The sequence below is a fragment of the Ambystoma mexicanum genome, chromosome 2q (genome assembly GCF_040938575.1).
Source record: "Ambystoma mexicanum isolate Mex_15411 chromosome 2q, UKY_AmexF1_1, whole genome shotgun sequence".
NCBI classification, from domain to species: domain Eukaryota; kingdom Metazoa; phylum Chordata; class Amphibia; order Caudata; family Ambystomatidae; genus Ambystoma; species Ambystoma mexicanum.
This window is the reverse complement of record NC_090924.1, coordinates 929732115-929750055: the sequence shown is the minus strand read 5'-3', so window position 1 is coordinate 929750055 and position 17941 is coordinate 929732115. Positions and strand designations below refer to the sequence as shown.

General features: G+C 45.1%; 1 protein-coding gene across 1 annotated transcript in view; it reads left to right on the top strand.

Moving 5' to 3' along the window:
- Positions 1-17941, top strand: part of HIBADH (3-hydroxyisobutyrate dehydrogenase) — a 1418622-nt gene that overhangs the window by 178646 nt on the left and 1222035 nt on the right. The window contains exon 3 of the mRNA XM_069648238.1: positions 160-269. Coding sequence (XP_069504339.1) covers positions 160-269 — 110 coding nt within the window. The remainder of the gene's footprint in view (positions 1-159; positions 270-17941) is intronic.

Sequence of the window (17941 nt, the reverse complement as noted above, 5' to 3'; positions counted from 1 at the left end):
TGTGAACATTTGCAGTGGCTCGCAGATATTTTTTTTATTAATTGAATAAAGCTATTTGGCTCATTTGCTTAATTCTCAGGGCAAATGTCCACCTACTCCGTATGTAGCACAATCTATTGTTATTTGTTTTATAATCCCAGACTATGTGTTCTTGTGCAGTTAACAGAATCTCCAGCAGATGTTGCAGAAAGAGCAGACCGGATAATTACAATGCTTCCCTCGAGCCCAAATGCAATAGAAGTGTATACAGGGGCCAATGGAATTTTGAAGTAAGTATTATCTTACGTAACGCAACAAACATATTGGTTTCTACAATATTGGGTATGTGAACCTTATATTCCTATATGCACAATTACTTGTTATATGCAATGATGAATGCTTTGTTTCTTTTTGAATCATTATAACATATATGTACTTTTGGAATTTTTACTTTGTATTTTGTTTTTCATTGTAATGTGTTGACAACAATTTGGCTTACAACAATTTTATGTTTTGATACTATCAGCCTTGAGAACAACAACTATGTCAAAACACGTGTCGGCTGACTCAGTGTGCTATTAAACACTATAGACACATGGACTATTGCTGATTTCTTACAAATAACTCCAAATGTATACAATACATTACTGCTGAATTATATCACTACTTAGGAGGAGCGCGATTTGCTGGTTATCAACCAATAATACGTTCTATTTTACTGTGCATGGGTAGGCATACAAAGAATTTGACCACAGCAACGCAGCTCAAACTCTACTATGTAATTGAATTTAGGGTCGTGTAGAGCGCACACACAGGGACTTCGCCTACCTTACTCAGTTTAACCCTTGGTACCATTATAGGCCATCTGGCAGTGCTGTCCATTTCTATGCGCTCGTCAGAGGAATGTTCTTATTTCAAAATCCCACTGGTGACTCAATTCCTGAAAGGGCTCACTAATGTGTTCCCACTTTCTCCTTTCCAGGTTCCGGTTGGGACTTTAATCTGGTTTTAAACTTCCTAATGTGTGCACCCGTTAAACCCCTGCACAATTGTCCTCTAAGGTTATTAACCTTTAAAACCCTTTTATTGGTTGCTCTTACATCAGCCCGCAGAGTGAGCGAGTTGCAGGCACGGTCAGTAAAGCCACCCTTTACAGTTTTCCACAAGGACAAAGTTGTCTTGAAGGTCAAACCTTAGTTTTTGCCAAAAATCATTTGGAATTTTCATTTGAGCCAGAACATTGTTCTGCCTTCCTTGTATCCTCCGCCTCACCCTGGTAACGAAGAAAAAATACTTCATAGGTTAGATCCTAGAAGAACGCTAAGCGTTTACATTTCAAGAACATCAAGATACGGTTTGATGATCAGCTATTCATAGGGTATACAGGACACAAACTAGGTCAGGCTGTTACCAAACAGACTTATCAAGGTGGATTATTTTGGCAATTTCTGAGTGCTATAGGCTGGCAGGGAAAGACCCTCCTGAAGGTTTGCAAGCTCATTCCACCAGGGGCATGGCTACATCTACAGCCCTTCAAATGCGGGGTTCCTATTACAAACACCTGTGAAGCGGAAACGTGGTCTTCCATCCACACGTTTACAAAACATTACTGCCTGGATTCTTCCCATGGTCCGGATGTTTTTTTTTTTTGGCAAGGCAGTTCTCTGCTCTGCCCATGAAAATGTATAATCTGTAATTCTACACCCTCCTCCAAACTTAATACTGCTTTGGGAGTCTGTCAAAGATGAGGAATACATTGGAGGACACAATCCATTCGAAGAACAAGTTACTTACCCCTGCTAACGTTCTTTTGACTGGATGTTCCTCCAACGTATTCCTCATCACCCTCCCAACCTACCCCTCTGTAGAATTTCCCATGCTATTATAGCTTCCGTTCCACCACGGCTGAGTACTGTCATGCCTGTATTCATGGGCATTTCTGCAGCAGTAGGAGGGGAAATACAGAACTGAGGCCAATGGGCGCTGTACGTGCTATATATGCCTTCCCATGAAATCTCCCTCGAGGGACATCAGCTCGATGCCATCGACACACAGCGCTCTTTGGCGAAAAAGTTTTCCGAAGCAGCTGAAGCTGGGCATTACATGTCAAAGTTGGGGAATATGTTGGAGGAACATCCAGTCGAAAGAACGTTACCAGGGGTGAGTAACTTGTTCCTTGTATTGCTGGGCTTTCCCCTACTGGCTTCTTACGAATAAGGCTAACATCAAGATCCTGCTGTCTCCTCCTTAGTTCTAGCTCTTCATCTAATTCCCTTTGCTTTCTCGCCTCCCTTCTAATTCTGTCTTCCTCTTGCCTTCGTTCTTCTCTCCTTATTCTCCTTATTCCTGCCCTCCTTTCCTCCTCCTCTCTTCACATCTGTATTATTTTGTCTGTGCTTCCTCCTCCTCTATTCCTTTCTCTTTTTTCCCTGTCTTCCATCGCCCTTTGTCTATTGTCATACTTTCTTTGCTCTTCTGCCCGCTCCTCCTTTTTCTCTTGCTCCGCCTGCTAAATCTGCTCTTGTCGCACCCTGTTCTTTCTTTTAGGCTCATCTTCCTTCAATCTCTTCTCTCGTTCTTTATCCCTTCTATCTTGTTTGTCCTCATCTTCTCTTTGCCTAACTTCCTCAATGCTTTTCCCATCTAGCTTGAGTAATATCGGTCTTCCCATCCATTCGTTCTGCACAAGCATTACCTTGCCAGCTTTTTCCTTCTCTCCTTTCCATCTCTTAATCTCTTTCTATTTCTGTCGATACATTTCGATCACTCACTCTTCTCTTCTTTGTCTTGTATGATCTTAAAGATCTCCTCTTTTCTCTTATTTTCTTCTGGTCTATCGTCATTGCTATAAGCGGGTGGTACATATCTTAAATTACTATACCCTGTCACTGCTTTCAGTTCCTTTAAAGGATACAAGCCTACTTCTTCCGCACTAGCGCCTTTCACTTCAGGCGAGCTAAAGGGAGCTGAAGGCTCAACACCTTCCTCCTTACACTGGCTTTGCATCCACTCCTCAGATGGTGGATCTTCCCGGTACTTTTTCTAGAGCTCTAGGATTGCTAATCTTTTGTCTAATTTCTTCCCTGTGTACGCAGCGTGCAAGTATGTAGTCATGTGTTGCAATTCCGCTTTCGACGGTGATCCCCCCCCCCTTGTGGCCACGGCATTAACATCTTATCTGCCGTGCCTATTACCCACTCCACACTATACTGTTTGAGATTGGGCAAATGTTTTGGCAGTGTCTTGCATGGGTGCATCAGAGGAGTGTCTCCCATTGTGACAAGTCTCAATCGACTGTCAATACTTACCAGACTTTATAAAATACTCTCACCACTTTTTCAATACTTTTAAAACTAAAATATGAGTGCGCACCATCGATCACTGGTCAAGCCTCTACTTTTTCACTTTGCTATGTCTGCCTCTGGATTGGTACCAACCACTTCACTAGGTAATCACTATAGCTCTTGAATTATTTTCTCAATGACTTCACAACTTCTATCGTTTTTCAATATTTCTACTCGACAAACGCAAAGACTAGTCGACTTTACACATAAAATAAACACTGTGATTACACTTTTTCCTTTTCCTTGTCTGTACAAGGTTTGAGACATCACCTTATGCAAACCTGTTTGCACGTTATATATTTCACTCTACTCCGACTGGAGTTTGAAATGTCTCCTTCTGAAGCTCCCTTGAGCCAGGTCTCTCTGGCGGTATCTCTACCTTTACCCAATATTTCCCGTTATGCAAAATGTACTACAACCCTGTCACCTTAATTTGCCATTCACATTAGTCTACTCACCATTCGTTCTTTAATCGACTCAAGGCCTTCGGTAACGCCTCCTCCATCCAACCACTTTGCCGCAGAACGCCCATGGAAACCGGGCAGGGATTTCGTCAAAGGGGGGCCTGCCCACCGTCTCAGTTTTCCTTGCAAGATTTCTTTTTGGTTGCTCTCCACAGGAAACCCCGCAATCTTCTGGCTAGATGGCAGAGGATGCCTGATTGCCCGAAATTCTGGAGCTGATCTTGTTTGGTAATTTAAACCATCCGACACTGCTACCACGTGAACTGAAGGCCCTTTGGGTAGCATGTCATGCAGTGGATGGGAAGCAGATTAACTCATACACCAAATAACGGAACCAACTCAGGAAGATCACCAAGTGTTGTATAATGTGTTGTATATTGGTTTAAATATCAATTTTCTAAAACGGGGCGTTACAACGGACGTCGCACAAGCTCTGCCGGGGCATTGAATTACATTTATGTAGCAAAATATGTCATAGGTGACCTCATACTAGGTGGCAAAAAAGGGAAACCTACGGGGGTTGTGTTAGTGAGGGGAACATCTAAGTATACTTTCTATAAGGGGTTGAGTTGTAATTGGATCACTACTGTCAGGTGGACATCTTGTGCCCAGTGCAAGTCATCTTCATCATTATTAAGTACACCGTATATCAGTGGCTCTCAAACTAGAAGGCCCTTCGTTATACCGCCCTCCACAATTGGTTGACACGCTCTTGCCAGTCTCGAACATTCGGCTCACTATCAGCACGTAAGCTCATACCCCAGGTGCCATGTGGTGGACTTGACTGTACCTCCCCACAGAATTAGCTGAACGTCTCTAATCACCCATGCCTTCTGCCATGAAGTTTGTCTTTGAACTTGGCTTTGCAAAGTATCCTTCCCTCTGGGAATATAAGGGAGTGCAAGCATGCACTATGTTCTCGAATTCTCTGCCCGCTTCTATTTCTATTCTTTTCTTGCTCTTTTTCATATTCCTTCAGGGATTTCCTCCATAAGATTGTCATCTCTTCAGGAGTACATCTGATGGGGTTTTCTTAGTGGATACCTTTTCTCGAATATTTGCCGCGGAATGGTCACAACTGCTGGTGTCAAGCATGGCACAATATCAGGCCTCCAACATATAGGTGGAAGCGGGATGGGACTTCCTGCAGAGGCATTCAGCCGCTCCTCTACAGATGAACATAGAACCACACACAGAAACCTTTGCTCAAAACCCAGCCTTTTCATTTCAGCAATTATATTCTCTTTGTGAAATCATTTTACTATCTTTGGTATGTGGGAGAGTTTACAGGGGTTCAGGTCTCTAAGAAACGACAAACATGGATAGATATGTTGCATAACAGGAAAGTAATATCAATAATAGCCACTATATATGTTTTTAGAACGTGTGGGACAGGAAGTAGCTGGTATTGAGTTTACTTGTTTCGGAATTTTGGGCTTCTGTATTGTGGGCTCGGGCCACTGAACTGCGGGCCAGGAATGTATACTTGTCCTCTAGGCCAAAGGTTTCATGTCCTCGTCTGCCTTACAACCAGTCTGAGACCATTATTTAGTTACCTGCATTTCAGAAAGAACATAATAATTGCAAAAATAGCCATCTGACACTGTTGTCAAATAAGTGTCACTTTTTCTGATTTAAAAACTCATCTTGAGGTACCTACTTGGATAGTATTGTGCTATGCAAACCTCAACACTGAAGAATCACTATCTTAAGCTTGGTAGAGTCTTCGCCTCTTTACAATGTAAATTAGCACCCGGGCGGGGGGGCGCAGCCAATCGGCGGGCTGAAACCTGTAATCTCAGCTCACGTTCCATGGAGCCTGCAGACTGCCATCTTTCCCCCAGTTTGTTAAGGATTTCAATCAGGCGACACACACTTTGGTCTCGTCCTAGTATCTAGCGCACAACTGAGATGCTTTTCTCCTTATTTCATGCAGATTAAATTTGAGATGGTACACCACTCGTATCACACCCCCTTTTCAAATACCCCGGGTAACAATGAACCAGGCTGGTTGGTGAAATGCAATATTTATTTTAAAATTCATAAGAAATGGTACAATTTTTTTATATGGAGCAGCAATCACCAATGGGATGATAATTACAATGAAATAGTGGGCAATGCACTAGTTTAACCTTTCCCTAGAACATATACAAAACACCAGGGAATAGGAGCACTTTTTGATTTAGGGGAAAAAAAGCACCCAAGTTAAGGTTTCCCCCTGCAATGTTCCCTCAAATCACAAATAATCAGATTCTAATAGAAAGAAGCAGCAGGTAATCAGGAATAAGAGGCAGAATACAGAATAACAATCCAACCTTCCCTCACAGAATAAGAGGCAAAAACAGACTCTAAACCCTTAACAAAGGCCTAAAATAGCAATCGGAAATGGCAAATACTGAATCAATGTGTTGTGAATTATAATATACATATGTTTTATCACAATAGCATGTAGTTACTATCACTGGCAGTCACAAGGCAATGGATAAGCAAAGGGCATACAATTCGAAAATGAGTGGAAAGTTTAGAACAGATTGCAGCCAAATGACACGTGTAAAAGTTGCATTTCTTTTCAATTTCCTCTTTAAATTACCCAAATGGTATTTCATAAAATGGGTGAAATACTCTTATTTGGTTGGGGGATAGATATATATCAGAGGGACACTGTAGAGTTGAAAATAGGTTTCTAGCTATGAAACTGGATGAGTTATGCAAGCTATAAAAAGGTGTGATTTTGAGTAAAATGAAGCCGCGAAAGAGTAAAGGAAATCAGTTGTGACAAGAACAGTCTTAATCTAAACTAGACTATTCAGGCTAGACCACCAAAGATGGACACAGTAAGATCCAAGGTTGATTCGCGAATTCAACCCTGTCACCCCAGTGCCCAACCCTGGCGGAAACCAGTCCGATCACTCGAAATAGGACTAATGGTTTAGGATTACACAAGACAGAATTGAAAAGAAATGGCGCTAGCACTTTAGAAAGTCACGGGCAGGGTGCACAGATAATTCCAACAGTTTTAACAAGTTATCAGGATAAGGATAGGATGACTTAGAGAGTGGGCTAAGGACAAAGGCAAGACAAGATAGGTTATGCATTTCTATGGGGTAGGGATTATACTCGCAGTCCACTTTTAGTTTTGGGATTTTTGGACCGTCAACAGGTTCTGGTCAAAACAGGTGGCCCGTTCTGGTCACCGGATGGCAAGGACAGCGGAATGGCAATTCTGGTCACTGGATACTTAAGGTCAGCTGGATGGCAGGATTTTAGTGGGCAGCAAGCAAGTCTGATTTCAGGATGCTTCCCAAAAGAATACCACAGCTTTCCCTTTTTTAATGGGAGATTAGTGGGTTTTCAGAATTGAGGCCTTGCAGGGAATAGGATCAGCAATGCTTGGGTTTTGCAGTGGGCTCTGGAGTAGGGTCATTAATGCGTTGGCCTTAGTGGGCTCTGGAACTTGGATGGAGCATATCAGGAACGCAGCGCAGGAACTTCAGGAATAGTGTCTGTCTGTGGAGTCTTGTCAGGGACTCTTAATTATAATGCATAGTGACATCATCAAAGTATATGGCTGGGCAGGTTTAGCTAAGCATGCCTCTAAACTACTGGATTGGTGAGGGGTGCATGGGTTAATCCCTTAGTTATCTGCGTTCTGCCTGTGTTCCTCGCGTCGGCGTGTGAACTGACGCGAGGAACACAGGCAGAACGCAGATAACTAAGGGATTAACCCATGATTTTTGTGAGATGGAATTCCGATAGAAAGTATTATTTAGCAAATAATTTGCCCTTAAATAAGTTTTTGTTTTGAAAAAGGCCCTTGAGAGGCTGAAACACGTGTTAACAACAATCAATGGGCAATGTGAGCAAACCATTAATAAACTTGCTCCAACATCACCAAAGTGAGAGTGACCACATATTTCTTTCAAGGAATAACGTAGGTGGCACATTCAAAGTGTGTATCAACCTTGTTTACCTTGCAACCAATGTAAGGAGGGGATTGGTCCTTCCCTAAAACAGCACACTAGCGCGACACCAGAGCAACAGGAGTGGTATCTAGGTCGCTGGGTCAAAAAGCTACTACCAAAACAAAACCCCAAGTATAAATAACAAAATTCCTGTTACATAACTATACTTATAAATCCATTGTTCCCTTCTGATTCTACTTTTTCTGATTCTCGTGCTTCAGATGTCTCCTCTATTTGATTCTCTCTTGGCTCCTCAATTTGCTGCAAAGTGTGCCTAGGATGACAACTCTTTAGCTGATTAATATGGACCCATTTCTCTTCTGTCAGTCACCTTTCGGGATGCGGATTCGATAGGCGACAGGTGAAATTTTATCTACAATTTCAAAAGGACCCCGCTAACTGGGCAAAAATGTACGCTCTTTGGTCTGGTTCCTTTGGAAATTGTACAAGTAGACCCTGTCTCCTATTTGGTATTCCTTTTTGGTTGTTTTTAAATCATATTGAGTCTTCATCCCCTCTGCAGATCTTTCTAGATTCTGCTGAGCGTACGCAAAAGCATGTTGGTGTTTTTTTTAGATTCTCAACATACTCATGAGTTGTGGAGGCGTTTATCAGTGTCTGCTCCTGTGTTCTATAGAGCAGATGCTGAGGTAACACCATCCTTGGTCCAGTCATCCGCTCAAATGGAGACATCTTAGTTGCAGAAGAAGGTGTAGATCTGATGGCCGTCATGACAAGCGGTAATGGGATGTCCCAACTTGGCCCAGAGTCTTCCACAAACTTTTTTAGAATGCTCACAATCGTTTTATTTTACCTCTCAACTCCACCACTAGTGGACAGCGGTGTACAATGTGAAGTTTCCTTTTTACCCCAAGTATCTCCCACATCTTGGTGGTCATTTCGCTGGTGAAGTGACTACCTCTGTCTGACTCAATCCTTTGGGGTATGCCAAAACGCAAGAAGATGTGATTGATCATCAGGGCAGCTACTGTTTCTGCCTTGCAATTTGGGGCCGGGAGACATTCCACCCATTTGGTAAACAAGCATGTTATGGTTAACATGTACTTTTTCCCCCTAGAGGAGCGAATCACGGGCCCAATGAAATCTACTTGTAAATCTGACAACGGCAGTGTCATTCCTTCTTCTGGAGGGGAGCTCGGTGTGTGAGTGATGTTGGCTGAAATTGTGCACACACAAGACACCCCTTCAAGTATTGGTCGAGGTCCTGCCCCATGTCTGGCTAATATGCAACCTCTCTTAAGGTTTGGAAAGTAGTGTGCAACCCCCTATGACTGGCTGTGACCGCCTCATGGTTGTGACTTAGCATCAGGCTTCGGAATGAGGTAGGGACCACCCACTGGTCACAGCCAGATATGGATCTCATTACCAACAAACCGTCTTGGATTCGGAATATTTTTGGACATTTCATCAACGCCCTGAGGTCCTCTTTCCCAATGTAATCGGTATCCGTCAGAGGAAAGTTCTCAGGGTCCTCAATGTGTTGATAAAATTTACCAATAATTGGATCCCCTTTTTGTGCCGTGATTAAATCAGCATCTGGGGTCTCCTTACTCCACTGGGCAGTTGAGAGTTCATTGTGAGCATTTGTCTGGGACCCAGTGATAGCAGTGACCTGGATTTCCCCCAACAGGGACTCGATCTCGAGGAGATCCCCCTGGAGAATCACTTAGAGTCGGCAGCCCATTTCTCCCAAGAGGCTATTGACTAGATACAGTCCTTTCTCAATAACAGAACAATGCAAGTATTCTCCCAGCTAGCAGCTGCTGACCCAATGCCCATTACTTGTGGTGTGCCACAGGGCTCCTGTGTCTCTCCCACTTTGTACAACATTTTCACAAAGCCCCTTTTCGATGATCTCGACCGTCTGGGTATCGCCTACACAAACTATGCTGATGATACTCAGATCCTCATCCCGCTGACGGGGGATTATGACAAGGATTTGACCTTTGTGAATCAAGTGTACCTCATCCATGCATGGATGGCCTCACAAAGTCTATGCCTGAATGATGACGAAACGGAACTACTCATCCTAGGCACAACATCCAACCTCAACAAACTAGGCCAGAACTATTCTTCATTCGAAATTGATAATAACTTCATTGCTGTGGCTAAGGAGGTTAAAACCCTTGGCTCCCATCTAGACTCTACACTAACTTTTAAAAAACAAGTAAACGCCATGGCCTCCGCTACCTCCTACACATGCAAACTTATCAGAGCAGCCAAACCTTTCCTGTCTTCCAACAACTGTATTACCCTAGCCAGAGCCTTGATCCTGTCCAAATTGGAATATTGTAATGCTCTCTACATAGGTAGTAACAAATCCATTAAGAACAAAATTCAAATCTTGAAAAATAACGCCTTAAGAGCAGCCTTAAGTCTCCTGAAAAAATCCCACATTTCAGACATCAGAAGATCTGTTAACTGGCTCTCTACGAAAGACAAGATCCTCCTTAAAGCCGTCTCCCTGACTCACAAATGTCTCCACCATTCTGCCCCTCAATACCTTATAATGAGATTCACTAGACAAGCTTCCTGCCGCCCGTCCAGAAAGGCTAACTCCAACCTCCTACTGGTGCCAAGATTTAAACGTACTATGACTCGGGGGGGGGGGGGGGGGAGTAGCTTTCCTGTCAAAGCAGCACAATATTGGAGCTCCTTACCGCCCTCCCCTACTTAGAATTTAGATCTAATCTTATATCCTGGATCAAGGAACATGACAATGAATGTATTTATCACTGATTCTCTGTGCTCAGCTACTATATAAACTTGTAATCGCGTGTATATTTTATGTTAATATGACTTACTGTATTATACTCTGCCCTTATTGTTGTGAGGTGCCCAGTACTGTAACCTTAGCTGGACCCATCTACAGTGCCTTATGTAACCTAAGCTATACACTCCTCTTGTTGCTCCTGCGCCCTGCTGCCTCCGGGTTAGGTGCGCATTACAAATAATAAAAACAAACAAACAATAGATGGTCATCCCACTAGAGGAGACCAGATCATCAATATTTTGGATTAGCTTGCCATGTTTAAGCGGTTTGTTGGTAGCACATAGCTTGCCCCTGGTTTTCTTTTTTTTTTTTTTTTAAACTTTTTAAAATTATTAGCGGTCACACAAGATACACAGCACTTATCACCTTACGTTCATAGTTACAGCAGTTATACTATACATATCACATTTGAATATTGAAGCTTAATCAGTCTCGTCATCATCAGAAAACATGTCACATAAGTACATTCTGAAGGGGCCCCATATGTCTTTGGGTCTGCGTACAGCTGGCCGGGTGAGGACAAATTGTTCCTCTGATTCGTTTACATATGTTAGCTCTCGAAGTAAGTGTTTCATGCTGGTGGCCCAGTACTTTTCCAATTTTGTAAAATGCATTTTTTGGCCACCGCGCATGAGATGTTGAACAGTCTTCTGATCTTTTCAGAGCACCTACCTATATCGCCAAATAGGTATTTCTGTGGGGTTAGTACAGGGGGAACCTGTGTAATTTCTTCTAACATCTCTGCCACCTCCCTCCAGAAGCCCGCCACCACCGGGAACTCCCAGTACATGTGTAATGCCCCAGCCTGGGGTGCTCTACACTTAGGTCATTCACCCGACCCATCCATCGTGAATTTGGCTAATTTAGCCGGAGTGTAATCCAGCCTATTCAAAATCTTAAACTGTATTAAACGTAGACCAGCATTTAAGGATACCTTTTTGGTGAGCGAGCAATACCTTTCCCATGTTTTATCATCAATGGGGGCGTGTAGATCCCTCTCCCACTTGTCTTTAACCAAGTTTGTCGTAGGGGTATGTGCCTGGATCGCCGTGTATAGTGTGGAAATCCCAAGGCTGCCCTTGGTAGTTGCCAGCTGTATACAAGGATGTGTAAGGGGCTCATCCGGCAAAAGTGGCCAGCGTCTCTGAAAAGCTGATAGTATAGGAGTGTCCTAAGCGGCCCACCAACAAATCCCCCCAGAACGTCTTTTAGAGACGCAAATTTCCCATCAATGAACATGTCTCCAAGTTTCATTTCATTATTGGGATCCCAGGCCTCCTGCAGGCTATTATAATGTGTTGGTGGTATGCCCGCGTAATTCCAAAAAGAAACCTCTGGGTTATACGGGTTGTCCATGCCCAGTCTTCTGAATACCGCCTGCCATGCCCGGACCGTGCAGTTCACTGGATTATAATCACACGTGTCTTTATAATGTTTATCAAAGATTACAGATTGTATATTTGTGGGATGCGTGGTGTATTCTTCTATCCATGTGTGGGGTGGATAGTTGGTGTCCTCATAGCAGTATTTTACAAATTGGGCCTGAGCTACATAATAATATAACTCAAGATCAGGCGCCGCTATGCCGCCAGAGGAGTATGGTTCAATCATCTTTTCCCACCCTACTCTCGCATTTCGCCCGTTCCAGTCCAGAGAAAAGTTACCGCCATTGATCGGAGCCTATCAAAGAAGGGGCGTCCCGGCCATATAGGGATGTTCACGAAAAAATAAAGTAGTTTGGGTTAAACTATCATCTTAAGGACTGCGACTCTACCATGTAGTGAGATCGGAAGGTGACCCCACATCAGTAATTTGGCATTTAATGTGTTTAAAGCGTTTTCATGATTGTCTGTATTCCATGTATGTCTGTCCTTGGAGACAAGAACCCCCAAGTATCTAATATTTTGATCGTACCATTTAAGTCCACACCGTGTATCTGGACATTTAGTTGCCTGCGTGAGTGGGAATATCTCTGATTTGCTATTATTTATAGTGTATCCAGAGTAGAAAGAAAATTCCTGGATTTCCGCCATTATGGGTAAGATATTTTTTTCTGGTTCCCGGACATATAAGAGCATATCATCCGCATATAGGGAGATTAGTTGGGTAGCACCCTTCAGGTTTATTCCTTTATCTGAGTGTCTGTGTCTGATTGTGATTGCCATTGGCTCTATCGTGATTGTGACTATTATAGGTGAGAATGGACACCCTTGTCTAGTGCCCCTCCCCAGAAGGAATAATTCAGAGATGGATCTGTTCGTTAACACCCTGGCACCAGGCTCCGTGTATAGCAACCTCACATATCTGATAAAATTGGGGCCCATACCAAATGCTTCCAGAACCGCCAGCAAATAAGCCCACGATACAGAATCAAAGGCCTTTTCGGCGTCCAGGGATATGGCCACTGCGTTCCTTCCAGGGTCTATCTGTGCCATAATGCCAAAAAGTCTCCCGGAGATTGAGGGCCGTAGATCTTGTGGGGATAAATCCGTTTTGGTCTGGATGGACATGTCGGGACTGCCGGGAGGAGCTGATTGGCCAATACCTTTGCAAATATCTTGGCATCGGTATTTATAAGGGGAAAGGGGCCTATAGGAAGAAATGTCTTGGGGGGGGCCGCCAGGGTTTAGGGAGCACAGTTATCACAGCCTCTCTTTGTCGGCGGTAGTATATTACTCTGGAGGGCTTCCTCCCAAACCTGCAACAGCACTGGTATCAGCTCCTCACAGAACTCTTTAAAGAATTTGGCCTCCAATCTGTCCGACCCTGGGGCCTTCCCCGACGCCAATGCTTTGACCACCTCAGCAATTTCATCAGCGGTTACTGGCTGTTGCATTGCCAATCGGGCCTCCTCAGACAGCCTCGGCATGGAAAGTGCCTCCAGGTAGGATTTAATTTCAGTGTCTGTTTTGGTGTCTTTGTTCCTATACAGTTCTTGATAGAATTTGGCAAATTCATTATTAATATCCTTTTCACCCAGGAGCACCTCCTCTTGTGATGTTTGTATGCCCATAACCTGGTTAGGTTGCCTATCTTGCTTGAGTAGGTTGGACAGTGTCCTCCCAGCCTTGTTCCCTTCACCATATCTACGGGCGCGGAACGGGGCCGCCATATAGCTCACTTCTCTGGTGGCCAATGCGTTGAATTCTTGTAACCGATTCTGAATTTCAGCCAGTATTGCCTTATCTTGTGTTTGAGTGTATGTCTTCTCAAGCTCCCCCAATCTGCGTTCAGTTTCAGTTATCTCTGCGCGGACCCCTTTAAGGAGGCCCACGGACTTAGATATCAAGGTGCCCCTAGTCCAAGTCTTAAAGGATTCCCAGACAGTGGAGTATATGTCAACAGATCCGATATTGTTGGCAAAAAACTCTGTGATTTCTATATGTAATTCCTCCACAACCCCAGGGTTTCCCAGGATTCCTCCCGGCATTCTCCATCTTTTAGCTGTCCCCGGGGAATCACCAACCCCCACCTCCATCATGACAGGGGAATGATCAGTTAGTGTACGGGATAGTATTTCGCACATTTTCAGTGTCGTAACCACAGCAGGGGAGGTAAACCAATAGTCGATTCTAGACTCAGAGTCGTGAACCGAGGAGTAGTACGTGTATCCCCTGCTGTCCGGATGTAGCACACGCCAGGCGTCAACAAGGGAAAGCTGTGACAAAATGTGTTTCAGGGTAACAGCAGTTTTGGTAGGTACCCTGACAGTAACGCTGGACCTGTCCAGCTTAGGGGCCATGGCCACATTGAGATCACCCCCCCATATTATTGCGGTAACATTGATTGAAACAATTTACTGATACATATCCATGTAAAAAGCAGGGTCATCAACATTTGGTCCATATGTGTTAACCAATGACATTTCCCGGCCAACAATTTCACCCCAAACCAGTACATATCTGCCGAGCTGGTCAATTTTCTGTCCCAACAGTTTGAACCCTATGCCAGGATGTATAAGAGTAACGGCCCCCTGGACTGGGATGAGTAATTGGTGTGGAACCTCAGCTTGACCCATTTGGGCAATATGTGCAGGTTGCTCGTATCTATTGTGTGCTTTTTCTGCAACATTACTATCTGGGGGCCGTGTCTAGAAATATAGTTGCAAACATTTTTAGTCTTCAATCGATTATTCAGACCCCTTACATTCCACGATAGTAGTTTAACCTTTAGTCCGTCACCAATGTTTCATGAGACAATGTTCCGCCTGTATCTCGTATCCTGATACCATAATATACGTATAATGTGGATGGTGCTAGCATCTGTGTAACCACTGATTTAAATAACAACAATCTGTTCCCTTCATGCCCTCCACAGGACGGGGCTCCATACCATGGGGTCCAGGCGCTGTTTCCAAACGCAAGTCTATATGCCAACAACAAAACATTATATACCCTCTGACCACCCTCCCTCCCTCATAATCACCCCCAACTTGACGATGTTCCCACTTCAACTTGTGGAGTATTCCAGGGGTAGTCAGGTTGCTCCACATGACCGCCAACTCCGGGGTCTCACCACCCCACCTATCCATAGAACATGGGGCCGTCTTCGAAGCCGCCAGGCTCGCTTCGGGTCAGAAAAGGACCAAAGAGCCAAACTGCCTTTGAACCCAGCGTGTAACCTTAGTCTGCCGGATGGGGTCTGTTCTGCGTGGGTCTGCCCCCTATGGGAGGAAGGGGTATAGAGGATTCTATGAAGGCTAAGGCTTCAGTCGGATTTTCAAAAAAAATGCGCTCTCCCTGCATGTTGAATCCTCATCTTGGCTAGGAATATTAAGGCGTATGTGATCTGTTGCGCTTTCAAGAGTTTCTTAACAGGTTCGTATGATCGTTTACTTGCCTGAACCGCAGAGGAGAAGTCTGGGTATATATGTATTCGGTTTTCCTCAAATTGCAGCGTGCCAGCCTCCCTTGCCAGGCGAAGGATTGTGTCTCTATCTCTGTAGTTCAGGAGACATGCAATTATCGTACGTGGAGGTGCACCAGGTTTGGGAGTCGGCGCTAGCGTACGATGGGCTCTTACAACCAGGAAATGTTCAGAGAATGCATCCAGACCAAATAGGGATCTGAACAGCGCTTCCAGTTGCTTCTCCATTTGATTTTTTCCAAAGGATTCCGCTACGCTGACCACTCGTACGTTGTTTCTTCTCTATCGGGATTCAAGGTCCTCATATTTGTTTTGCAGCTTGCTTATCGTTTCTTTAATTTGGGATATGTCTTGGCTGTTTGCCAGGTCGAAAACAAAAGGATCGAATGCCTTTTGATCGACAGTCAAAGGACCGAAAAAAAGGGTCACTTTTTTTTTTGTGGGGGGTTCCTCCCCCCAACCCGCCGTTTTCTTTATTAAAAAACATTTTTTTTACCAACCCAAACGAAAAAAATATTTATATAAATAAAGAAAACAACCCTTTTTTTTTTGATCCTTTGATTTTCGAACAAAAGGTCATTCGAGCCTTTATTTTCGATCCTTTGACTGGACACCGTCTTGGCTGTGGTGAGCAATAGTATCCTCATTGGCGCTTATTCTATTTTCAGTTTCTGTGACTCGTGCGCTCTTTGTCTATTCTGGCCCTCATGGAGCCTATGGTCGCTACTATTTCATCCAGCTTCATATTCGCTGCCAAGAACTCATTCTGTACCTGTGTTGCCAGTTTGTCTTCACGTTCCCCCTCCTTCATGTTCACCCGTCACAGCGGGTTCTGGGTGTATGTCCACTGCAGTAGTTTGACCCTGGGTGCTAGTGTAGGTGTCCATTGGGCCTTTCTTTTTGCCACCAGGGGTCTTGGATGTCTTGCCTGCCTTGTGCGGTTCCCCCATGGCAGCGAAGAGCAGTGTGCCGTTATCACCTGCACCGGTGTTGATGTTAAGGCGGTGACACCCGCACCGTCCCCACGTGTTTTGCCTGTCCATGTAGAAATGAGGTCCTAGGTGTATCTGTGGCTTTCTATATGTTTTAATGTCACCAGAGCGTGTTAGCACGAATGGACTGTGCCCTTCCACGTGTTTAATATACTAGTGCAGTATCTCGTGGACTTAATTGTAGTCTTGTTTACGGAGCCAGTGCGTGCCACAGGTGTTTTCCTTCAATTCCCAGCGGTAGAGGGCCGTGGGATCAGCTCCCGCACTTCTCCAGTTAGTTGGAGACCGTAATGTCTAGGCGTGGAGTAGTGCACAAAAGCTAGTCAAAACATAGCACTCCTGGAGGTTATAATGTGTTCCCAGAGCTCGATTCGCAATGCCCCTGAGGGCTGGCTGCACCGCGCAAATCCTCCACGGAGGTCAATGCGCCTCACTGCAGGATGCCACTATACTCGCCAACGCCCGGCGGACCCCGCATGCACGGAGCCCAAGACGTCTCTCACTTCGGCGACAGTGATGGCCCCCTCGGCCGGCAACCAGTGGCTGTTGCCATGGCAGCCGCAAGGCCGAGCCGCGGTTAGGGTGGGGGAGCGAGGCACAACAGTGCCAAGTCCGCCACACGATGTCCTCCTCGCCCCCCCCCGCCTCGCCCCTCCGGTACCTTAATAAGGGACGAGCATGGGTCAGGGAGTTGGAGCGCCCGTAGCTCCGACCACGATCCACCCTTAATCTCGTCTGGACGCCGTGCACGGGAGGGCGAAGAGCGCTCTCCTTTATTTTATCCTTTGCTTTCCACCACCTTTGTGTCACTGCAGCTGGAGAGCACGGGAACCTCAAGTAGGTGACAGAAGCTGCAGTCCTCACCGTCCTTATCAGCCCGAGTCAGTAGCTTAGCCCAGGCATGAAACCGTTGCAGCAGGCTCTTCCCACCTGTGGCCCGCAGCACTCCTGCGTCCCCAGCAACTGGGCGAATCTGTGCGGTTCCAACAGCCGGATAGCCTCAATGCTAGGTTCCGGCCAGTTTCTTCACGGCCTTATCTTGGTGGATTCGGATGTTATTCGACCAGGATTTTTACTCGTTATGCCTGAGCACCCAGGTCGTTGGCAGCGCAGCTTCCCAGCCTCTCAGACAGCCTCGGGACGGATGTATTGGAACAGGATATTACGGTGGAGCGGGAGTTCTGAAATCAGGCGGCCATTTTGCTTGTGCGCAACAGCGCCCCCCTGCCTCTGGTTTTCAAATTAACCAGGTACTCCACGAACCCGTTTCTGACATAATCTGAGTCGGTGATTATGACCAGTTCGTGAAGTTGGTGTTGGATGACAGTGAGGATGGCCTAATGAACTGCCATCAACTCCGCCACCTGACTACTGCGGGGAACGATTTTGTATCCAGCGGAGGGTTGCGAGGCATCATTCATCCAGGCATTTCCTCCGCCGCCCACCAGTTCCTTTTCCCCGTTGTTGTCAACATGTTAGGAACACCCGTCCACATAAACTGTGGGCATTCCCTTGCACTTGTCTTCTTCATAGACTTTGT